The 24,429-nt window shown below is 60.8% G+C and overlaps 1 protein-coding gene across 1 annotated transcript; it reads right to left on the bottom strand.

Moving 5' to 3' along the window:
• Positions 1 to 441: 441 nt before the first annotated feature.
• Positions 442 to 23,902, bottom strand: LMNA (lamin A/C). Its single transcript, XM_055696685.1, has 12 exons — positions 22,943 to 23,902; positions 6,277 to 6,433; positions 6,002 to 6,127; positions 5,703 to 5,873; positions 5,497 to 5,622; positions 5,163 to 5,383; positions 4,879 to 5,083; positions 4,633 to 4,740; positions 4,344 to 4,463; positions 4,157 to 4,255; positions 2,607 to 2,864; positions 442 to 2,024 (listed from the first exon to the last, which is right to left on the bottom strand). The coding sequence occupies exons 1-12, from the start codon at positions 23,290 to 23,292 to the stop codon at positions 1,992 to 1,994; spliced, it is 1,974 nt and encodes a 657-aa protein (XP_055552660.1). The 5' UTR covers positions 23,293 to 23,902; the 3' UTR covers positions 442 to 1,991.
• Between the last annotated feature and the right edge of the window lie 527 nt (positions 23,903 to 24,429).

Genomic DNA, 24,429 nt, shown 5'->3' with positions numbered 1-24,429 from the left:
GTCCGTCACATCCCATCCCATCCCATCCCACCCCATCCCATCCCATTCTATCCCGTCCCATCCCATCCCCATCCCGTCCCACCCTGGGGAATGTCTGCCCCCCAAAACCCCAAAAGGTGGGAATCTCTGAGCCCTCTCCCCAAATTCTATCCCCTCTCTGCATCAGCGCAGAGCCTGGGGGGGGTACTAGCCCTGCAAGGACCCCCCACCCTCCCAGCTCTCAGCACCCCACCCGGGGTGTCCCATGGGTGCATCAGGGTGTGCAGGACCACCCTGTTTCCCCCCTACCCCCGGTAGGGTGCTGAGCCCCAACCCTTGCTGCGGGGCTAAAAGAGACCCCCACCCCCAGCCCCAGGGCAAGAGCAAGGCCAGGCTGGGCTGCAGCAAAGCGTGTCCCCCCCAGCCCCCCCCCCCAGGACAGCAATGACACGGACACACGGGTGGGAAGGGTTTGGCTGTATTGATTCTGGAAGGAAATACAGGCAGTAATACAGAAGCTTTGCAAGCACAGATACATACGGGGTCCCACCAGATCCCGCCGGAGTGGGGGGGCTTGTGCTGGGGAACTGAACCTGCCCCCCCCCCCTCCCCCAGGCTGCACTCGAGGCAGGGGGTGCTGCAGGCACACCCCGATCGAGGCAAAAAGCTGAAATCTCTGTTAACAGCTGGATGGACCCTTGCAGAGAGAGGAGCCCCCCGTGCCAGACCCCCAAATCCCCCTCACCCAAAAAGCCTCCCCCAGCGCCCTCCTGGCAAACCAGCCCTGTCCCAACTAAGCATCCTTGGCCTCATCCTGCCCTGAAATGGGCTCCTGAGCTCCTGCCACCAGAGAAGAGCCCGACTAACCGCAGCCGAGAAGAACAGAGGTGAACCACACTGGATGCAGCAGCCCCCAAAAAGGGGGTCCAAGGGGGTCCCACCGGCTCCGAGCCTGCAGGAGTGAGGTCCACCACCCAATCTGCCAAATCCATCTGGTCCCGGGATGCAGCTCCGGCAGGTTTTCACTTCCCCTACTCCATCTACCCTCAATGCCGTGCAAGGTCCTGGGGGGCTCCCAGCCCGGCTCCGGAGCAGCCCCCACCTGGGCTAAGGCACAACTCGGCTGCTTAAAAATAAAATTAAAAAAAAACAAACCCAAAGGGCAAAGAGGTGCCTTGGATGGGAAATACAGTACGTGGAGCGTTGGGAGTGCACGTGGGCAAGGGGCTGGGAAGGGGGGATAATGCCCACACGGCCACAGAGAGACGTGGGGCATTACCCGCAAGCTGCCAGGAGCCCCCCACGCCGGTGTGGCAGTGAAATAAAAAATTAAAAAAAAAAAAAAAAAAAAAAAAAAGGAAGGGAATTTGGGGTTCAGATCCACCAAAAAAAAAACCAAAACAAAAAACTAGAAAAAGAGAAGGGTTGCAAAGGCACTGTGCTCTGCTTGAGACGGCAACCCTCCGTGGCACGTGCCCACCAGCACCCACCAGCACCGGCAGGATGATCTGCACCAGCATCGGGGCGCTCAGCCTCTGCCCCAGCGCTTCTGCGGACCCGCTCGTGCCGCGGCGCCGCGCAGCTCCGGTGGGGATAGCTTCGCTTCTCCCGGTCCTATATAAAGAGCTTTGGCAAAAAAGATATAATCTAAAGAGCTATTAAACTACAATCTCTTCCTGCATGGCTGTTCGGTAAACACAATTCCTCGGTGTCTTTGGCTGAAGTTTTAAAAAAATTTTGAAGCTGAAAAAGCTTTTTTTTATTTGGTTTTTTTTTATAGAAATAGAGTTTTTCTTTAAAAAAAAAAAAGCATCTTTTAGCATTTTTAATATATATATTTATATATATATATATAAAACTCCTGCTATAGAAAACAAAAACCCCAACCTTGGTTTTTGGTATCGTATTTTTTAAGGAAAAAAATTTTCTTTTGCTTTGGGAAAAAAAAACAAACAACAAAACAACAAAACTAGCTCAAGATGGCCAGGAAACACAGGAATGGTGCCACGGAGTTACATGATGCTGCAGTTTTGCACAGCCTGAGCCTGGGAGGAAGAAAGACAAAGGAGAAAATTAGAAATAACTCAGCATCCCTACCCGTTTGCCCTGGCTGCAGGGGAGGCAGCGGTGTCCGAGCGGGACCCTCGGGATGTCCATGGTGCCCTGGCTCTCGTCCACCCCCTGCCCTTGGGGTATAATAAATACCCTTTAGCTGGTATTTATAGTGCTGAAGTCAGAAAATTGAGAATATTGACTAAAAGTGAGGGTATTAATAGTCGAGTGCTGCAATATTCCTGTTACCAGCAGGAACAACGTTCCGCGGCGGCGGAACACGGTGGAACGAGAGCTGTGGGGGGAGCAGAGATGCTCTGGGGGAGCTGAGTGTGGGATGGGGTGGGGAGATGCTACGGTCACAGCCCTTTCCCATCCCCCTCAGACCCCACGCTCCCCTCACAAAGAGGCTTGGGCAAGCCTGGAGGGGGCTGGGGGCAGAGAAAAAGCGGAGGGGGGGGGAGGGGAAAGAGGGGACAGGATCCCTGCAGCACTGCCTTGTTGAGGAAGGATGCAGGGATGGGGTGGGGACCCAGCGGGACAGCTTGGACCGGGGGTCTGGAAGTGGCACTGACCTGCCTACGGGAGCTGGAGTTGCCCAGGATGTAGCTCCTAGTCACCAGGTTGTCCCCAAGGCCGATGCTGCCAGAGTCACCCACACTGCGGTAGCTGCGGGTGACGGTCACGCTGGAAGTGGATGAGCCTGAGGACACGGTGTTGATCCCAGCGTTCTGGTTGCCTGACTTGTCGGCTGGCTGGCCGCACGTGCCGCAGACCACCGTGCGCGAGCGGAGGTTGTATTCACCAGGGTCCCCAGGGCCACCGCAGCTACCCTGGGGGGGGGGACACACAGACAAGACAAAACGACCTTGAGCACCCGCCAGAGCATCTTCTGCCTTGAGCACCCTGCCCTGAGGACCAAAGGTCTTTGAGTCTCCAAAGAGCATCCGCGCTCCACCCACCCTCTCTATAATTTAAAAATAATCAATTATTATTATTAACATCATTATATTTCTCATCCTGAATTACTGGGGCTGGCACACCGCCCATGGGTGAACTGTCCTTGCCGCCCTGTCCTTGTACCCTGGACTCTCAGCGCACGGGGGACGTTGTGACTGTGCTTCTCTTGCCCTTCTCTACGAGCATCCTCTTCCTCGCTGCCTGGGCAAGCCGAGATGACTGCTTCCCAACGGGAAATTCACTCTTGGAAAGGATTCAGCCCCCAGATAAATGGGCAGCGCTGACCCGCAGGGGCTTGGCTCCTCCATCCAGGGATAATCGATATCCGTCTCGGCACGGCGCTTTGGATCCAGAGAACCCAAGGCAAAGCGGATGATGGATGCTCCATCCTGCTCCTGCCACACAGAGCCCCGTGGGGCAGCATCCAGATTTTTTCAGCAGCGTCAAGGCACAGCGTGGTGGTGACGGCATTTCTCCGCACGTGATTCCCGTGGGCATCTTGTGTGCGAGACAGACCACTCCCTGCGGGAGGGGCTGGCGGGGGGTCCTGGGCTGGCAGGGGCTCCTGGGATGCAGCCAGGGATGCAGCCAGGGATGCAGCCAGGGATGTTAGCTTTGACACGAGGAGAAGCGGCTGCCGTTCTGCTCCTGGCCCGCTGCCCGCTCTCTGCCCGCTGCTCCTCCTGGTGCATATTTCAGCTCCACAAGGGGAGAGATGAGCAGAGAGGAAGGACGAAGTCACCTCTGGATGTGTTCCAGCATCCTTGCGAAGCGGAGAGGATGGAGCAGCTGCTGCAGGGAAGTGTCGTCCATCAACTTCCCACCGTCCTGTCCTCCGCCTCCAAGTGATGCCAGGTACCAGCTCAGCCTCCCTCCTGGCTCCTCCAGCCCTTTTCATGGCAGGTCAAGGTCACTCAGGGCTGGAGGTGACTTCCAGCAAGGTTTCTAGAGCTTTTCTGGCAAGTCACAATCTTCTCCAGGTGCTGGAGTTCTGTTGGCTTCTCCCACGTGGTTGTTTCCACAGCAGCCTCCCAACTGCCTTCTCCCAGAAGGCCTGATCCTGCGCGATGCTGAGCTGCTTCCCACCCTGACTGGGACCAGGCCTGAGCTCCCCCAGCATCCCCATGACAGCCCCCCACCCCCCAGGGACCCGCACTGGACTCACGTGGTGATGGCGGTGGTGGATGTTAACTCCATCCTCATCCTCATCCTCATCTTCATCGTTGATGATCACAGTGCGGACCAGTTTCCGCATGGCCACCTCCTGTGGGGGACAGGACAGGATTTGGGGGGGGGTGTTCGGTGTCTGCTGACCCCCGTGTGCCCCCCCGGTGCTGCCGTCGGGCTCTCACCTCGCCGTTGGAGTTGATCAGGGCGGTGCGCAGGCTGTCACCGGAGCCCCAGCTGCTCTGGGATTTCCACACCACGTTGCTGGGGGGGCTGTGGGTGGCCCCCGCTCCCGAAGCCCAGATCTAGGGAGAAAAGCCCAGGGAAAAGCAACATCTCAGGTCTGCGGAGCTCAGACCTTGGGGACACGGGTCTGTCCCCTCCAAAAAGCCGGGCGCCGAGACCGCTCCGCGTCACCAACAGCCCGGGTGGCTTTGGGACCTCGGCTGGATCCTCCACCGGGCAGTGACTCACCGTGACCACCTGGCCAGCCTTCAGGGTGAACTTTGGGGGGAAGCGGTAGGTGATGGGGGGATCATCTCCGTTCTGCCGCTTGATCTGCCAGTTCCCCATCGCCTGGTCCTGTGGGAGAGAGCGCGGCAAGGCTGAGACCCCCAGCCCGGTTCCCCCCCAGCTTGTCCTGCTTCCCCTCCTGCCCACGGGGTGAAGTGGGGCTGAAGGACACCCCTGGGGAACCCCCTCCCCCATAGGTGAACGCACCTCGTTGGACTTGTTCCTGAGACGGACAAATCTGCCCTCCAAGTCGACCTCCTCCACGCCGACGCGGCCGCTCGTCCGAGCGTGGTGGGAGAAGCTGGTCCGACTCTCGCTGTCCTCCAGCTTCCTCTTCTTGGAGGAGCCCGGGGTGGACAAATGGCTCCGGGTTGCGCCTTTGTGGGAGGACGGGCTGGGGGACAGCCTCAGCCTGCGCGGAAGATGGAGCCAGTGAGGACATGAGGGTCGGGACCCACGTAACCCACGGGGGGCCAGCTCCCCGCGCTCACCGCTCCTCCTCGCCCTCCAGCAGCTTGCGGTAGGCGTTGATCTCCATGTCCAGGGCCAGCTTGATGTCCAGCAGCTCCTGGTACTCATCCAGCTGCTGCTGCATGCGTGCCCGCATCTCGGCCATCTCCCGCTCCTTGTCGGAGAGCAGGCGCCGGTTGGTCTCGCGTTCCCTGGCCAGAATATCCTCCAAATCGTGCAGCTTCGCCTCCTTGGCAGCCAACTGTGCGGGGAAGGAAGGGGGGGGGGGGGGCTGTTCCACCTGGGGCCAACCCCAGGAGGGGATCAGCCCCCAGGTGGGCACCCAAAGGAATGAATCCCTGGGTCCCGACTCACCTGCTTCTGGAGCTGGCTGACTTCGGAGGAGAGGTGGTCGATGCGGACGCGGGTTTGCTGCAGCTCCTCGTGGGCAGCACCCACCATGTTGCTGTTCCTCTCAGCCGACTGCTTGGCGTTCTCCAGCTGGAGGATCAGACGGGTGGGTTAGGACCCCCAGCACCCTGCGCCCGCCAGCAGGGGAGGAAGAGGATGGTACCGCTCACCTTCGCCCCGTAGGTCTTCTCCAGTTCCTCCCTGTAAAGCCTGATCTGGGCTTCGTGCTGGCTCCGCAGCTCCTGCAAGGCTTCGGAGAGCTTGCTCTCAAACTCCCGCTGCCGCCCGTTGTCGATCTCCACCAGCCGGGTCTCGTGGCGGCGCTTGGTCTCCCGCAGCTCCTGGGGATGGGTCAGGGGACACCGTGTCACCTCAGGGTGGGATCGGTTTGGGGATGGGGACACAAGACACGGGGAGCGTGATGCCCAGGCAGCCTGGCACCGCAGCAGCGCGGCACGGCACGGCTCACCTCGCTGTAAATGTTTTTCTGGAATTCCAGCTCTTCCTTCACCGTCTGCAGCCGGTTCTCGGCATCCACGCGGCGCAGCATCTCATCCTGCAGCTGCTTCTTGGCTTCGTTCAAGGCGCTTTCCAGCTGCAGGGAATTGAGAGGGGCTGTCCCAGCGGGCGACTGGCCAGAGGGCACCCCCCACCCAGCCGTGCCCCGCGGTCCCCTGCCACAGCGGGGACTTGGCAGACAGGGGGGACGCTGGGGCGGTTGGGGACAGGGCTGTCACTACTCACCTTGGCCACCTGCGCCCTCAGGTCCCGCACTTCAGACTCCAGATTCCTCTTCTCACCCAGGGCTGTGGAGAGCGCAGCCTCCTTGGAGTTGAGCAAAGCCTCCACATCCTTGAGGCGCGCCTGGGCAGTCAGCAGGTCCCCTTCCTTCTTGGCATTCCTGCAACGCACCGGGTGGCACGGGTCAGCGGCACGGAGAAACCACGCGTCGCACCCAGAGCATCACATCCACACCCCCCCGATCATCCCCAGGAGAGCGCAGGATGGTACCCAACACCCACCCGCCAAAGGTCCGGCAGGTCCTGGCCACCCGCCTGTCCAGCACCGGTTTGGGTGCTGGTGAGCAGAAAGGGCTGGGAAAAGCTGGGGGGCAGGAGGTGTCTGAGTGCTGCAACACCCATGGGTGACACGCACACCCGGGCACGTCTGCACCCACTAGAGGTCAGTGCGCACTGGCTGATGCCAGAGTGGCCTGGCACGGCATGGCACAGCATGGCACAGCATGGCATGGCACAGTGCAGCCTGGCAGGGCACGGCATGGCACAGCGTGGCATGGCACAGCATGGCATGGCGCATTGTGCTATGGCACAGCATGGCATGGCACATTGTGGCATGGCACAGTGCTGCCTGGCAGGGCACGGCATGGCACAGTGTGGCATGGCATGGCGCATTGTGGCATGGCACAGTGCAGCCTGGTAGGGCATGGCATGGCACAGCATGGCATGGCATGGCGCATTGTGCTATGGCACAGCATGGCACAGCATGGCATGGCACAGTGTGGCATGGCACAGCGTGGCATGGCACAGTGCAGCATGGCATGGTACTGCATGGCACAGCGTGGCATGGCACAGTGCTGCCTGGCAGGGCACGGCATGGCACAGTGTGGCATGGCACAGCATGACATGGCATGGCGCATTGTGCTATGGCACAGCATGGCATGGCACATTGTGGCATGGCACAGCGTGGCATGGCACAGCATGACATGGCATGGCACATTGTGGCATGGCACAGCGTGGCATGGCACAGCGTGACATGGCATGGCGCATTGTGCTATGGCACAGCATGGCACAGCATGGCATGGCACAGTGTGGCATGGCACAGTGCAGCCTGGCAGGGCACAGCATGGCACAGCGTGGCATGGCACAGCGTGGCATGCAACAGCATGGCGTGGCGTGACGCGGTGCAGCATAGTGTGGTATGGCACGGAGCAGTATGGTGTGACACAGTGCAGCATGGTGTGGCATGGCGTGGCACAGCACAGCACGGCGTGGTATGATGTGGCACGGTGTGGCACGGTGCGGCACGGTGCAGAAGAGCACTGCACAGCGCGGCGGGGCTGCATGGCACGGTGGCGGCTGGGGAGGAGCCAGGGCGCTGGAGCAGAAGCGGCGCTGGAGCCAGAGCTGCCCAACCCAGGCACCCACCGTGCCAGCGCCACGAGCCTGGTGCCTCTCCCGGGCGTGCACGGGGCGATGAGCTGGGGATGGGGCTGCCCTGGGGGCAGACATGCCCCACCACGGGCTCAGCCCGCCGCTGTCACTCGGTGGGTGCAGAGCAGCGACACCGGCCCCCGTAGCCCCAACCGGGCTCAGTGCCCCCCCCCCCCAGGACTGCAGACCCTCCCCTGGCCTCCAGCGCTGTGGCGCAACCTCTGAGCCCCCGCACCACCTTGTGCCTCCATCTCCCCCCTTGTTTTTTAAGCCCCCCGACAGCAGGTCAGGACTGGAGACGCAGCACCACGTGCCTAGGGAATCCGATCCGACCCCACCACCAAACCCCAACCTGGCGCTATTTTGGTAGGTCCTATAAAAAGTCAACACCCGACGCTCTTTCTGCGGCACCCGGCGGCCGTCAGCACCGGGGTGGTTTGTGCTGTCGGCCCACCACAGATTATTTCTCAACTCCCCCAAAATCGGGTCTAGCACTGGTGGAGGCAGGATGCGGCCCAGCGCTGGCGCCGGCTGCGGTGCCCCCTCGGCTGTGGGCGAGCGCTGGCTGCGTGCCCGCGCGTGGTGCGCATTCCTGGGGCGACGCACGCACTCGGGCCATTAGGTCATGGGTAAAAAAATACCAGGGAGGGGCTCGCAGCACAGAGGGTGCTCAGCCCGCAGGATCTGGCCCCCGGGGATAGGATCTGGATAGGGAAGTGGGCAGCGAGGTGCTGAGGAGGTGGTCCAACCTCTGACGGGACCCCAGGGCAAGCAGGGACCAGCATTCCCAGACTCGCATGTAGGTGGGAAGCTCCTTCCTTGGCCCGCAGCAGATTTTCCTGCCTTTCCTTCTGCTTCCTGACCCGAGCCAGCACAGGGAGGGTGTTCCCAGGTAATCCCATCCCCCAAGGCTTTGCCGGGCTGGATTTGGCCCCTTTTGGGGGAGAATCAACGGTCCCACTTGCCGGAGCCGGCGGGTCCTTCCTGTTCAACCCACTCCTTGCGTGCCAGTGACTCATAGGACAAAAACGCCATCTGGGAGCAGATCCTCCTTGCAAGCAACATTTGAAGCTGAATTTTTCCATCTGGCAGCGGCTCGCCCTCCCCGCCGGCACGGCCACCCCGGCAGGGTTTCATCCTGCTGTCCTCCAGCGAGTTAACCACGGCTTAACTCCGGGAAGAGCTTCCCTTTGGCATTTTGCTTTTGGAGCTCTTGGCTCACCCCTTCGGCTGCAGAGACTTGGGTACAGCTGGGAGTCACGGGCTCTTTGGGATGGGGGTGATGCCACGCTGGGCACATCCCGGAGCTTCCCATGTTTTAGGGGACACCAGGACTGTTCTGAAATTAAATACAGAGGGGGAAACGCTGGGAGTAGATAGTTACATTTGTGTCTCCGCAGTGGTGATGGATTCACCCTCGCCAGGGACCTCAGGGCTCAGAGAAAAAAAAAAAAAAAATTTAAAAAAATAAAAAATAAAAAAATTTAGGCATTGATGCCTAGAAGAGCCCAGGGTAAATCCCTGAGGACTCGAGGGTACAATCCCTTTTCCCTAAAAGCCTGCCCTGCTCGGCTCTGGGTCACGGTGGGGGGAGCGGAGGTGGCAGCGCGATGCTCACCGGCTGCGGCGCTGAGTCCGGCGCAGTTTTGCAGGAAGCAAAAGGGATGAGACGAATCTTGTCCCATCCCTTCCTCCGGTGGGTCCGGAGGGCTGTGTGACATGGCTCTCTGGGACCCCAGTGTGTGTCCCACCCCCCTCCCTGCTTTCAAAACACAGCCCCCAGATGAGATTTTGGCAAAGTCCTCTCCCGTGCCACGGACCCCTGTGCCCACCGGTCCCTGCCCCTTGTGATTCCCGTCCCAGCCCAGCCAGGGTTTGGGTTTTCCCCTCAGCTCCCGTTGGGTCCTGCTTTTCTTTCCCCAGCAGCCTCCCGGGTTCCAGCTGGTGCTGGGCTAAAAATAAAAACCTTCCCTGGCGGCTGCATCGCTCCCACTTCCCTCGGGAAGGGGATGCACGGGGACTTTCCTTCTCCTCCGGCAGGTGCCTGCTAAAGCCTGGAAGATCCCAGATCCCAAAGGGAAGCACAGATCCACCCCAAAGGGCTGTGTGCCTGCAGCACATGGGCTCAGCATCCCGCAGGATTTGATCCCCCATGCCAGGAGAGCTGGGTGTAAAACCAAGCGTTGATGGAAGCCAAGAGGAGCAAACGCAGCAGAGGCACCAAATCCTCAAGACAGAAATGTCTCCAGAGAAAAGATGGAGGGAAAAGGGGCCTCAAGATGTTTTATTTTTAGCTTTTAAAAGCAGGAAGGAGGGGGGGGGGGGAATAAAAAAGGAAAATTGCAGCTGAGCTGCCAGAAAATCCAAACGCTCATGGAAAATTGGACCCACTGTGCCTGTACTCGGCACAGACGCAGGAGCGAGCCGGCAGCGCTGCCATGAGGGCTCCAAGGGGGCCAGGGCTGAAGCCCCTCAGGGCAGACGACTCCTGCAGAAGGCTGGGGGGCCAGCCCCACAAAGCAGCACCCAGGACCTGCCGCCGCTCCCCTTGGCTCGCCCCTTCTGCCCTTTCTCCCTCTGGGCAAGCTGGAGCCGGCACAACGCCGGGAGCTGGCCGGGGTGAGCAGCTTTGGGCATGTACCCTGCCAGGCTGGCGGAACAGTGCCAGCCCCCTCCCAGATGCCCAAGCCCACCAGCTGCCTTCGAGGAAACACCTTTTGGTTTCACCGTACTACTACTACTACTACTACTACTACTACTACGAAGCATCGTGAGCCGTTTCTGCAGCACGAGGCGGCTCCCGTGGGCAGCACGGCTGCCGTCGGGTGCCCAGCTCCGCACGCTGGAAAGGGACCAAATGGGGTGGGATGGAGCCGGTGGAGAAACAGGCGTTTCCCTCCTTCCCTGCCTCCAAATCGCAGCCGCCCCACCCCGGAGAAGGTGCCAAGGCAGGGGAGCTCGCTGGCTCATGCCTCATCTAGAAATCCGTTTGCACCCCCAGATCCCCGGGGATCACAGGTTTCTTTCTTGCCTCGCTGCCAGGGAGCCCGGCGATGCGCCAGCCGACTCCCCCACCACGGGGCTGCGGAAATGTTACCCCCCAAAAAAAGACTTTACGACATATTTACGGCTTGGGAACCTGAGGGATGAGAGGCGTCACGTGCCCAGGGAGGCTCCCGAGGGATCTGATTGCTGGGAGGACCCAGGGAACCTGCTCTGCCCCACCTGGGGCTGGCTGCTTTGCACCGAGCTGCCTCCAGCATCAGGGATCCATCCCAGGGATCACTCCCCCTATCCCTGGGATTCCTCCTCCATTCTAGAGATCATCCCTCCATCCCAGGGATCACTCCCCCTATCCCAGGGATCATTCCCCCATCGCAGGGATTGTTCCTCTTATCCCAGGGATCACTCCACCATCCCAAGGATCATTCCCCCCATTGCAGAGATTGTTCCCCCTATCCCAAGGATCATTCCCCCATCTCAGAGATCACTTCCCCTATCCCAGGGATCACTTCCCCTATCCCAGGGATCATTCCCCCATCCCAAGGATCGTTCCCCCATCCCAGAGATCACTTCCCCTATCCTAGGGATCATTCTGTCATCCCAGAGATCATTCCCCCACCCCAGGGATTGTTTCCCCATCCCACGGCTCACTCCCCCATCCCAGGGCTCGCTCCCCATCCCAGGGCTCACTCCCCCATCCCAGGGGTCACTCCCCATCCCAGGGCTCGCTCCCCCATCCCAGGGCTCTCTCCTCCATCCCAGGGCTCGCTCCCCCATCCCAGGGGTCGCTCCCCATCCCAGGGGTCGCTCCCCCATCCCAGGGCTCACTCCCCCATCCCAGGGCTCACTCCCCCATCCCAGGGCTCACTCCCCCATCCCAGGGCTCGCTCCCCCATCCCAGGGGTCACTCCCCATCCCAGGGCTCGCTCCCCCATCCCAGGGGTCGCTCCCCCATCCCAGGGGTCGCTCCCCCATCCCAGGGCTCACTCCCCATCCCAGGGCTCACTCCCCCATCCCAGGGCTCACTCCCCATCCCAGGGCTCACTCCCCCATCCCAGGGGTCACTCCCCATCCCAGGGCTCACTCCCCCATCCCAGGGCTCGCTCCCCATCCCAGGGCTCACTCCCCCATCCCAGGGGTCACTCCCCATCCCAGGGCTCGCTCCCCCATCCCAGGGCTCGCTCCCCCATCCCAGGGGTCGCTCCCCCATCCCAGGGGTCACTCCCCATCCCAGGGCTCGCTCCCCCATCCCAGGGGTCGCTCCCCCATCCCAGGGGTCGCTCCCCCATCCCAGGGCTCACTCCCCATCCCAGGGCTCACTCCCCCATCCCAGGGCTCACTCCCCATCCCAGGGCTCACTCCCCATCCCAGGGCTCGCTCCCCCATCCCAGGGCTCGCACCCCCATCCCAGGGCTCACTCCCCCATCCCAGGGCTTGCTCCCCATCCCAGGGGTCGCTCCCCATCCCAGGGGTCGCTCCCCATCCCAGGGCTCACTCCCCATCCCAGGGCTCGCTCCCCCATCCCAGGGCTCACTCCCCATCCCAGGGCTCTCTCCTCCATCCCAGGGGTCACTCCCCATCCCAGGGCTCGCTCCCCCATCCCAGGGGTCGCTCCCCATCCCAGGGCTCGCTCCCCATCCCAGGGGTCCCTCCCCCATCCCAGGGACCAGGGTCCCCCGAGCACAAGCCGCAGGGACAGCAAGAGGAAAGGCAGTTTTGGGAAAACCTCTGCGGTGGGGCAATGGGAATGTGGCGAAGCAGCTTCTCCCAGCTCCTGACTCATCCGTGCCGCTGTGCCTTTGCCAAATCACCAGGATAAACACGAGCTGGTCTCCTAGCAGGGGAGCTGTAAACAGCCAGCGCGATGTATAGCCAGGACAACATCTGCACGGAGCCAGCATCCTGCCGGGCACCAAACCCCGGCTACAGGGCAGCCGGGGGGTGGAAACAGCCCCCACCCTCCAGCACCAACTGTGCCAAAGTCCCTCCCCGGTGCCAGGCTGGTGCCGGCCGTGCCGCACGCTCCTGGGGTTGTCGAAGGGGCTTGCTCGGCTCCACGGAGCAAGAGCTCGTTGGCATCTCCAAAGAGCTGGGTTCCCCCCTCCTGGAATTGGGATCTGGCTTTTCCTGGCTTCCTAAAACCGAAGCAAAAATGCTGCTCCATTGGGAAGCAGAAAAAGAGCATCTCAGAGGGATGCAAATGTCCCCGCTGGGATGGGGCTCCCAAAATCTGAAGTCACTCCCATCCCTCCACAAACCCCATCACCAGGAGCCTTGCTGGGAACTGCAGGACCGGACTCACAACTGAATATCACAGCTGATATCTCCGGGAATCAGCTACAAATATCCCCCAGGATGCTTTTAAGGAGCTTTTCTCCTTTCAGTGGACACACCAGAGCGAAAACTCTGCACCCAGGTCCCCCCTTCAGCAGACCGATGCGCACACCCCCCCCTCACTTTTTTTTTTTTTTTTAATTTCCACTTCCAAGCTGGAAACGTGATTTCAGAGAATAAACAGCATCTGAAGAAGCCTGGCGCACCCCGTGGTGGCTGGGGAGCCCCGGTGTCACTCGTTCCCCATCCCAGCGTGTCACGCCAGCGCCGGTGACTCATCCCAGCCTCCGCCAGCGGCTCGAAATGGAAACCCCAAGTCACCAAGTGACGTTGCTGTTTGGGCTGAGTCCCCCCTAGTAACGGGACGGCTCCGGGGCGGTTTTGAAGGCGGGTGGTATCACCAGAGGGGTTTTACAGCTGGAAAAGGTGGATTTGCCACCTCCCACGTGAGAATCGATGCGGGAACGGATGGGACTCGGCTTTCCACTGCCCGCTCCAGTTTTGGGGGCTCAGGTGAGGCTTGCATCGGGCATAAGTTTGCGCAGACAAAGGGGGGGGGATTTATTCTTCATGGGTACGTGGAGCAGCCGTAACAACCTCCCACTGGGTCCGCCAGTGCCTTGCTGCCTGCAAAAAGCCCTTTGCTGCCTGCGAAATCCCCTTGCTGCCTGCGAACCCCCCCTTTCACAGCTGCCTGTAACTCTTCCAGGCTGCAGCAATCCATGAGGATGCAAAGAGCTGGGAAAGAGCAGGTGAGCATCGCCCGGTGGAAGCCACCAGCGCCAGGAGTGCGCAGACCCCGGCACCGCCGGTGATGAGCGAGCAAAACGAAGGCAGAGTTTCCCTACGGATTCCCTTTGCCACCGAACCCCTGGGTTCCCTGGAATGCGCAGAGATCCAAGCCTCCAGGCTGGGATTACATGCAAAATGTCACCAGTTGCAACTTGGTTTAGCAAAACTGGTCCAGCCCCAGGTTCGTCCCTGGAGCTCGGAGCTCAGCAATTTCTCTGCACGGTGCACAGGAAAAATCCTGCCCAGTGTATTTGTCTGTGCAGGTCCCGAGGGGTTTGGTTGATCCTGGGGTTTCCAGAGGGTGGGCTGCTTCCTTGCTTGCAAAAACTGCATTTTCCATTAAAAAAAAAAAATTTAAAAAATCACCAAAGGCTTTAAAAACCTGTACGTCTCCACTGCTCGGAAAACCACGATCGAGCACTGATCAGTCCCCCCCCCCCATTTATTACGAGCGTGCCAGCTTGCCTTTTGCTGACATCCCAGAGCATTTTGAACCAGGTTATCTAAAAGACCCTGATGGCCTAGACTTCAACCATCTTAAATATAGATTAAAGCGATAACGGCCCTCATCAGGAAAAAGGAACTCTAAAAAAAGACTGGAATTGTGCTGGAAAGAAAATTAATTTTTGAACCATCTCAAATAGGGGAATACACCACCTTCTACCTCGCTCACTTCCCATCTTGCTTTTCCATCCCAGAATTTACTAACACTTTGTAGTGTTGTATATAAGATAAAAGCCTGGTCAAAGGTTAAGCCTGCACTGTGCATCCTTCGGGAAGAGCGGAGAACAAGGAAATTCAAAGTGTTCGTTACAACCCTCTGAACATTCACGATGGTGGTAAGTGCAGTTTCATATCTTTAATGTGATGGATAAAAATTCACACAACAACTACATCTGGGGTTGAAGGAAAATTCAGGGATTTTGCTCAGTCTTGACTGTCTTCCTCCGACACAGCAAATTCCAGGTTTTTTGCAATAACTGGGTTCAAACTTAATGGGAAAGTTTTATATGTCTATTTTTTTTTTTTTTAATCTAAACTGACTCCTAGCGGTGCAGCCCCCCCAGAAATCCTAGCACGTTAATTTACTTTAATAGATCCTTGCTGAATGAGAAAGGCAAAGCCTATAAACCACCAATTTAAAGGCTGAAGAGAAAGTGCAGATCCCCCGTGTTTTCCAGGGGGATTTGCCACGGTGGGAGGAGGCTGTATAAATGTAGTTAAACCCAGTGAGCTGAGTCACTCACATTCATCATGTCCTCAGGACCCGGAGCGTTGGGACAAGGGGGGAAAACCAGCTGGGAGCTCGTGTTTTGCTGGGACCTGGCGATGTGGCCAGGGCTTGGGGCAGCAGAGCCGGAGCAGGGATGCAAATCCCAGCCCCAGGAGCAAGGAAACACGTTGCCACCATGCAAATGGCAGCGGCCTCCTTTCCCTCTGCACACACGTGCGGTGCGACGGCGCCTCTGAATGCAAAGCTTTGCAGCCCTGAAGCAGGGTGATGGACAGCCAGGAGGGGGTCGCTCAGCTTAGGGGGCATCGCTGCATCACGCCAACCCTGGGAACCGGCTCCCTGGGCAAGACGGGACAAGGCGGAGAGGACCCAAGAGAGGCAAAACAGGGAGCAAGCTCAAAGTCTCCTTTTCCCTCTCCAGCAGCAGCAGGTCACCCTGTTTTCCATAAATCCAGCTACGCAAAGCTTCTGGCGGGCACCATTTGATTAAGAAACAAAGCAGGGGATTGTTGGATCCAGCTGCCACCCATCTTCCTGGGAACAAAAGGGTTGGCTATCCCGGCTCCCAGAGCACAAATAAAGGCAGGTGAGGTGTTTGCATTGCCACAAGGTTTGTTTGCCCGCAGCGGCACCGGAGCCACCTTGTTTGCCCATTCCATGTTCCATGAGGCGCTGCCGGCGCTGCCGTGCTGGCCGCTGGCATGGCTCGGGATGCGATGCCACCGGGAAAACGTAGCTCGGTGCTGGTGTTTTGCTGCACTCTGCCACGTGCAGCCAGTGCGGCAGATACTCCCTGCGCACCTCTGCCCACTTGGCAGCGTGCACCGTGCCAGGATGAAGCCCAAAGCGGCTCGGCACGTGTGCAGGAAATAACCACTTCCCCACCGGCGAGGGCTGCAGACGTGGCATCCCTAGAAAGTGCGATTTAGCCCCAATTTCTGCACTCACAGAATGGCTCTGCCACCGCAAGCGCCTTCGTTACCTGCTCAGTGCCACGTGCCAGCCCCGCTCCGGTGGTGTTTTGCACTGGAACGACGGAGCCAAGGCTGGGTTGCAAAAAGCGGCGCCACTTGCTAGTCAGGACACGCACACCACGGGTTTGCATCCCTGCCCTGCAAACGGGGCTGCAGCTGCAACCCAGCCTGCAAAAGCATGACGCCAAGGAGCAAACCTGCACCCCCCAGCACCCTGCTTTCCCCCCCAAAAAGCCCGTGGCATGCAGGCTGAGCTTTGCAAAAACCCTCCCTAATTTCTCCCGGTGCCCACAGGGCTGTGGGGAGATGGCTGGGGGAGCGAGCCCAGCTCGGTGCTTTACGGGGGGGGGCACCTTGCACCCCACAGCTGGTGCTGGGGAGCGGGTTATCCACCAGCACCCACCACACCAGGAAGGAAGGGGCAGGCGAACGCGGCTGCCGGCGTGGCGGGGGCCTCACGGAGATACGGCGAAGCATGGCCCTGCGGCGGCCGCACCCTGCTCCGACCCAAAGGCACGCAGCTGAGTGTGACTCATCTCCCTGCTCATGCTCCGGCGGAGGTCCCCGAGCCTTCTCCCGCCCTGCTGCAACCTCCCTCCCTGTCCTCACGGTGAGGGCCAGGTGTCAAAAAATACGGAGGTTTTATTCCTGCCGATCACTGCTGGGTTGCAAAAGCTCCGCGAGCGCCGCCAGGGCTGGAGCCGGAGCCAGAGCCCCTCAAAGGAACCAGCCAGCCCCAAGCCCTGCTCAGCCGTGCGGGGGGATGGGGCAAGCGGCTCTTCCCAGTGGGGACTGGGAGCTGCCATGGGGGAACTGGCCACCCCCGGTACTGGGGTCAAGCCCCCTTTGGGCTCCTATCCCTTTGAAGCCCACGTTACACATCCACATCAAGAGTTTGGACTGTCTGGGGAACTCCCATGACTCAGAGCCAGGGTTTTAATGGACTAAGCATGTCCCTAAACTGCTATTTAATAAAAGCCGAATACATCGGCACTACGAGCTCAGCTTCCCGAGCACCGCAGCAGGGAGACGCCGAGTTTTGCTCAGCCAGGACCGGGAGCAGCAAGCTGGGTGGCAGGAGGACGCGGGTGTCGAAAGCAAGAGCCGGAGCAAGTGGCTGGAGGTGGCTTTTGTCCAAGAGGGTTGAGAGCCCTCTGCTATCAGAACCCCCCTCCTACAGAGGTGCTTCTGAGCCACTCACAGCCCCGGTGCAAAAATTCAAAAGCTTCAGGAGAGCCGTTGTTTGCTCCATCACCTCGGCGCCAACATCTGCAACGGCAGGGCAACCCTGTAATTAAGGAGGGTAAAGGACAGGCAGTGGGGCAGGCACTGCGCACAGCTCCTTGGGCTGTTGAGGAACATGCCCTTGTTGCTCTCCCACCTCCCGGCTCTACAGAGGAAGGCAGCAAGAGGGCATCATGGATGGCTACGGCTTGGAGAAGCCCGGCCACAAGTGCCTGCACCTTCGTGGTGGGAAGGAAACTGGTTTACGATTGACACCGGGCAAGGCTGCCTCAGCATCGCTCGGGAACAGAGGCACCCTCACCCCCGTTTGGTTTTGTGGCACCTCTGCGGGCTTAGTTCAATGCACCAGTTCCCCCAGCCTTTGGCTCTGCCAGGCGCAGCGTGGGGCTCGCTGCTGTGCTTCAGCATCCTTCACACGGAGCGGGGCTGCAGCTGCCACCGCAGCAAGCGGGGCGCGGGGACCGTGCCAGCCCCTTGCAGTTGTTCGCCTTCACACTGGGGCTATTGAGCCCTGGGCAGGAAGGGGAAGGCAGGTGGGCACCAGCCCCGACACCCCGGTGAGGGGCTGCGGGTGACTGATGGCAGCTGATACGGGTTTCACGTGGCACCGGCTTGGGAACGTGCCGAGCCCAAGTCCCGGAGGAACGGGCTCAGCGAACGGCCTCGCAAAGGGAGCGGGATGGGGAAACGGGGCGATTCCCAGCCCTACCCTGGGGCCACCCATCCCAAACCCACCGGGCTGATGCTTCCCAGGGGCTCCTCCACACCAGCCCTAATTTTGGCCAAGACCAGGGGGAGAGTTCCAGTGGCTTCCTCCTACCCCAGCTGCCAGCAGCAGGGAAGGAAACTGCTGCTCCCAAAGGGCACGAATTTAGCAAAATAAGGAGCTGGCAGCGGCTCCGCACGCCCCACCCCGGCTGCGCCGTCTTCTCCGCATGCCTGCACTGAGCACCGCGCCGGCGCAAGCTCCCACTTCTGCTGGGCTCCCAAGTGGAAGCATTAATGAGTTTCAAACAACTGAAGTGACGCACACGAGGCTGAAAAACACTTGTAGCAGCAGCAGGCACGGCCGGGGCAGGCTGGGACACACCGCACTGGGTGCTGTACAGGGGCTGGATGTGCTCCCGCACCAAAGCCGCCCCGCGTCCTTTTGCAATGGCTTCTCTTCCAGCCCCCACCCCGCTCAGCTCTGAGGTCCTGAATTTGCCAGGGTGGATCCTATTGTCATCAAAACGGTTGTGGCAACAGGATTTCCTCTTGTTCCCCCTCATCCCCGGGAACAGCCCAGGCAGCGGGACGGGGTAACGGCGGTGCCCGTGAGATGCCGGCGAGCGCGGCCAGCGATGAAGGCAGAGCCACAAAATGAAAGTGCTGAGGCCGTTTCCTCCACTCCAGATGATCCTGCTGGGGGAGGTGGGACAAGGGGGGGGGCTGGATGTTTGCACAGACGACGAGAAATGCCCCCGCACAGAAATAGCCAGAGGGCTAACGAAAACCTTGACCTTGAAGCAACGTGTGGGGGTGGGGTGGGGGTGGTGGTGGTGTGTGTGTGTTCACCACAGAGCCTTTCAGCCCAGCAGCACACAAGCAGGGATCCTGAGCCGCCCAGTGCGGATGTCAGGGATAAATAAATCTATCCAGAGCACTGGAAGCTCGGGGATGGTGTGTTTAAGAGGGTCCCTGAGGGGTATGGGGGGGGTCCTGGACCAGCCCCGGCTCTGCATCGCCTGCTGCCCCAAAGCATCACCCAGCTGCACAAGCTGCTCTTTGTTTGCTCGGAAAGGGCAAAGCCTCCTCCGAGCCAAACCATTCCCTCCCTGGCAGGCTTTCCATGAGGCAGAAGGGGGGGAAACAGCCCAGGAGCCTGAGGTTTCACCCCCACGCAAAATGTTCCAGCACAAGCACATTGCTGCTAAAGGTGGCACGGAGGCAGCGCCCAGCCCTGCAGCGGGGAGGCAGTTGCCACCCTTTTTTTTTATTATTATTATTTCCCCCCCTCCCCCCCCATTAAACAGGTCCAATTTACCTGTTCTTTCCTGGAAGGTCAACACTGAACCCAGCGGCAGGGCAAAATCCACCTGGGATGGAGAAGGGCTGTGGGGTTCACCTCCCTTGTTCTGCCCTTGGACGGGCTTCACAACTCCCCCCACACCCCAACCTTTGGAAAACAGGAGATTCTTCCTCATTAGGGCCAGGGATGAGATCTGGGTCTGGGGAGAAAGTGGCGCTGCCAAGGCGCTGGCTTAATCGAGTTAGGGGCTGCAATTCAGGAAGCCATCGCTCATCAGCCGCACAGCTAACGAGAGCCTGGTTCCTGTTTTGGGCCACCGCACAGCCCACAGAGGGGGGCACCGAGAGCCCCCCCGGGGCTCCTGCCTCAGGGATGGAGGTGCCCATACACACCCGCACCCCCAAACGCCTCTGCCTGGAGGATCTGGGATGAGGTAAATCCTCAGGAGCAAGACGAGGGCGGTGGCTCCTGTTTGCACCCCATGAGACAAGAACCAGCTCATGGAGGGGGGCTGCCGGGCAGGACTGGGGTGCAGAGCATCCCTCTGCAGCTGCGCGGTGCCCCGCCGCAGCCTGTGCCTTTCAAAACCACCTGGTGCCCCTCCTTGGGGACTGCAGGTTGGGGACACAGGGGACAGGGGCATTTCAGGCTGGTCCTGGCTCTGCCCACGGTCTGGGAGGGGACGATGCCAGGTGCTGCCAGCACCCCTGAGTCACCAGCACCCTCACCGCACCCTCTGCTTCCTCTCGAACGTGGCTCCAGCACAGCCAGCGGCCACGCGGGGCTGGGGTACCAGTGTGGAGGCCCAGGGGGCCGGAGGGGGGTCCCTTGTCCCAGGGCACAGCCAGCACAGGGGTGAGGGTCCCCCGGTGCCAGGAGCTGGGGTGGGCGCTTTGGGAACCGTCTCCTGGACCAGCACCGGGAGCAGCTGAAAAGGCAGCAGGAAGGTCCATGCCAAAGGGGAGAGCGGCCGGTGGGGGACAGAGGGGTGGTGGGAGGCACAGGGTGGGCAGCGCCTGCACCCCTCCACCCCGCTCTCCCCCCGCCTGGCCAGCCCTTCCTCCACCCACGCAGCTCTTGCACCAGCGCGTCGGTAGCTGGTGAGACCGGTCTCGTCTCCACACACCCTGTCCCCCTCCAGCCAGCACCTCTCCCACCCCCACAGACGGAGCACCCAGCACCCAGCTCCTCTCCCTCCCAGGGTGAGCTCAGCACCCACCAGCACCGGGCACTGCGCCGCAGCCAGATGCGCCATACCATGACGTGCCATACCCTGACGCGCCATACCCTGCCACCCACCGCCTCCCACCCACCCTCCTGTGCAGGCGAGACAACCCCGGCGGTGGGCAGCGGCGACGCTGTGGGCGCTGATAACGCGGCCCCAGAGCTGCCTGCCCCGTGGGAGATACCCGGCGCTTCCCGGGGGCTGCTGGCGAGAGCCGGCGGAGCGAAGGGCTGCCCGGTTATGTACTAGACAAGCAAAGTGTGGCTGCACCAAGGTCACCAAAACCACCCGGGACACCCACCCAGGGGCTCGGGGTGGGAAGGCAGAGCAGGCAGGACCGGTACATCCCTGCCCGGCTGGATGGCAGAGAGTGGAGCAACACCTGCACCACCTGCCCCACCGCGAGAGCGGCACACACGTCCCTCCTGACCCCGGGGAACGGCTCTGGCACAGCCACAGGGTCGGGGTCCCGCCTGCCCCCTTCCCCCATGCCCAAAAGATTCGGGGCACCCCAGCCGAACCCAGCCCTACAGCCCCATCGCGGTGGGGCAGCGGGTCTGAGCCCCTCTCCGAGCAGCTCCACCACATCAAGCAGGTCCCTGGTGGCACGGGATGAGCTGCAGCCCCTTCCCAAGGATTGGGGGGTGGGCAAGCAGCCCCGATCCCGCTGCCCAAGGAAGCAGGGACACCGGCAGAGCCGCTCTTCATCTCACAGAGGGTGACTCAGAGACGACTCAGCGCACTGGAACACCTCTCCCCTCCAGAAACCACCGGTGCTCCGAAAGCGGGGGTTCTCAAGCCCACCGCAACCCACCTCCAACCCACATCTGCTCTTTGGGAATCCCCTCAACTCAAACCACTTTTTCAGGGGGGTTGGCAGCCTTCGGGAACAAGCACAGCAAAGCTCCAGGGGTTCAGCCCATGGCAGGAAAATGCTTAACGCAAATTTTTTGGTTTGGTTTGGTGGGTTTGGTTTTTTTTTTTTTGGTTGTTTGTTGGGTTTTTTTTTTCAGGGGCCACTCAGCCAGCTCTGGGCTGAGCGCGCAGCTTTCAGCCAGCGACACACGGCTGCAGGCCGGGCATTTTTTCCAGCCCTTGAAAGATCGCGGCCAAGATAGTTCTGGGTTTGCATAAGGCAGAAAAAGCCTGTAGACAGCTCTGCTCCTCGTCTCCCTGGTCCCAGATCCTTGGGATCTGGCAGGGATCTGCCCTGCAGTGAGTGGGACGAGCAAAACCTCCTTATCGAAGGACGGAGCTGCAGCAGCACACGGGAAATAGAAAGCTAAATATAAAAACGCCGCACGGCTTTCAAAGACAGCTGTAACGGGCTGCACATTCGTTCTACCTACTGGGAAGAGATTATTTACGGCATCTTCTGAAGAAGTTAATTTTAGCCTCGTTTGGTACAGACTCAAAACGAGGAGGCCAGAATACGGGGCAAAAGAGCAAATGGAGGAAGAGAGGGTTGTCCCGCCGCTGCCCAGCCCGGATCCCGCCCCAAGCCAAAGCTCATGTCGGAAAAGAACCCTCCGGCTCCTTCCATGAAGCTGGATTTGGGGAGCGGAGCACAGCAGGGCTGCGGTGCCAGAGCCCCGGGGAAGCCCTGTGGCTGGTCCCAGCGCTGTCCGTCCTCAGGGGACCCTGGTCATCTGCCACCATCCCCGGGGGAGGGGGGGGGGCAGAGGCACCCAAGGGCGGTCGGGAGGTGTCAGCCAGGTGGGCATGTCGGAGGGCAGGGAGGGAAAGATAGAAACCTGACGGGAAGGGGCTGGGGGGGGATTTGAGCCTCCAAGCAGAGCTGGAGCACGTCACCCAGGCGCTGGGAAAGGGATGCAGGCGTTGCCCCGGCATTGCTCATCCCAAAGGAGGGGACCCCGCGGAGCGGGAGCAGCTCGGCACGGGGAGGGTTAAGGCAAACAAAACCTGAGCGGGTTCTTTAACCGGTGCCAATGCCAAAGACAGCAGAGGAAAATAGGACGAGCAAGCGAGATGTGTGGGCAGGACAGAGCCAGCTGGCTGGCACCGCTTCCCGGGCTGCGCTGGAGCGGGTTTCGGAATAGCTCCAGGATGACGAACGCGGAGGGGCCGCCAGCCCGGCGCTCACACCCCGCGTCGCACAGACCCTCCCCAGGAGCCCAGGGCGCGTCTGCTCAGCCCCAGGCCCCCACTCGGCTCCCGCATCCCCCCTCCAAGGGCATCCCAGCCAAAGATGGCGCTTGGAGGGAGAGTGGGAATGCCGGGAGAGCTTCCCTCCTTCTTCGTCCTCGCCACCACGGGCTCTCCTGCCCCAGCTGGGTCACGGGTTTCTCCTCTCCCTGCCTCCTCCAGGTCGCTCCTTCCTCCCTCCCGCTCCCTGCCAAGCATGACGCCAGCACCCACCCCGCCGCGGTGTGTCCCCCCCTCAGTCCCCAGGGCACTCACCGGGCTTTCAGCTCCTTGTGCTCCTCCCGGACTTTGCTGAGCTCCAGCTGCAGCCGAGCTCTCTCCTTGGCCACCGAATCCAAGGTCTTGCGAGCGTCTGCCAGCTCCGACTCGTAGGCAGCCTTGATGCCCGAGACTTCGCGGCTCACCACCTCCTCGGATTCGGTGATGCGGAGCCGCAAGCCGGCGTTCTCCAGCTCCAGCGAGCGCACCTTGTCGATGTAGACAGCCAAGCGGTCATTGAGCTCCTGCAGGTCCTCCTTCTCCTGCAAGCGAGTGATACGGGTGGGGGACAAGGGGGTCCCCGAAGCCCCGCTGCGGGTGCTCCTCTTCTGCGAAGGCGTCGCCATGGGGTCCGGCGTCGAGGCGAAGGACACGGCACAGGTCACGGCTCGGCGTCCCACGCCACCCACCCAGCTGTCTCAGCTGCTCCTGCTTGAGTGACTTGCTTATATCCCAGCTGGGCTGAGCGCTGGGAGGAGCTGCCGGGAGGTGGAGTTACCCCGAGCCCGGGTGGAGACAACCCACTTGCATCAGTCAAGGCCTTTCCTTGGGAAGGGCTGGGAAAGCATCCCTGGGAAAAGGGGCCGTGGGAGGGCGGCTCTGGGGCGCGCAGCCCAGGGGGACCCCCTTGCCAGCACCCCCTTTTCTAGTGCAATTCAGCTGAGGCTGGCTTGGCACACGGGCAAAGCCTACCCTGAAAGCGGCTGCAGCCAGGCACCCCCAGGACCCCCCGGCTGGGCACCTCCGGGACGTTGCTGCCCCACAGGACAGGGCAGGTGGCGCCTCAGCTGCTGCCCCCGGGGGGCTGGGGGGTCCTGGCATACCCCAAATGCAAAAGCCTCAGGCGGCACGGGACCCTGGAGCACCCCAAACTCTGGGGTCCAGGGACCCAAATAGCAAGTCCCAGGTCACCCAGGGTACCCCAGACCCAAAGGCATCACAGATGCAGAGCCCTGGGGCACCAGAAGACCCCCCCTGCCCCCCCAGTTTCCCCAGCACTAGCTGCCCCCACTTCCCAGCTCTCCTGAGCACCAGCGAAGCCCAGGTTTATCCTTTCTCTCCTGATTCCTCACCTTTCTCCCAGTTTCTCAGTTTGTAACTCCCCCAATTCTAAGCCCCAGTTGCTCCCAGTTTCCCAAGCCCCAGTCCCCTGCACCGGCTTTTTCCCATTCTCCCCCTTCCCAATACCAGCCATGTCCAGTCCCACCAGTGCTCAGCCGTTCTTCCAGTTCCAAGCATGGGTGATTCCCAGTCCTCCCAGCTGCTGGCCGGGTTGGAGCAGGTTGCAGGGTGCCCTGCCTCCCTCGCAGCGCTGCCACGACCTGGCAGCTTGTGACAGCCACACACCCTGGCACCCCCCCAGTGCTACCGCGGGGGTGTTGTCCTGGCCTTGGACTTCATCCCCCCCCCTCCCCCCCCCCCCCCGGTGCTACAAAGCCGATCCCTCTTGTACGGGAGAGGGAGAACTGGGAACGGCGAGGAGA

Source organism: Falco cherrug, chromosome 19, assembly GCF_023634085.1.
Source record: "Falco cherrug isolate bFalChe1 chromosome 19, bFalChe1.pri, whole genome shotgun sequence".
NCBI classification, from domain to species: domain Eukaryota; kingdom Metazoa; phylum Chordata; class Aves; order Falconiformes; family Falconidae; genus Falco; species Falco cherrug.
Note: the sequence above shows the minus strand (reverse complement) of the source record. Positions and strands in the feature narration are given on the sequence as shown.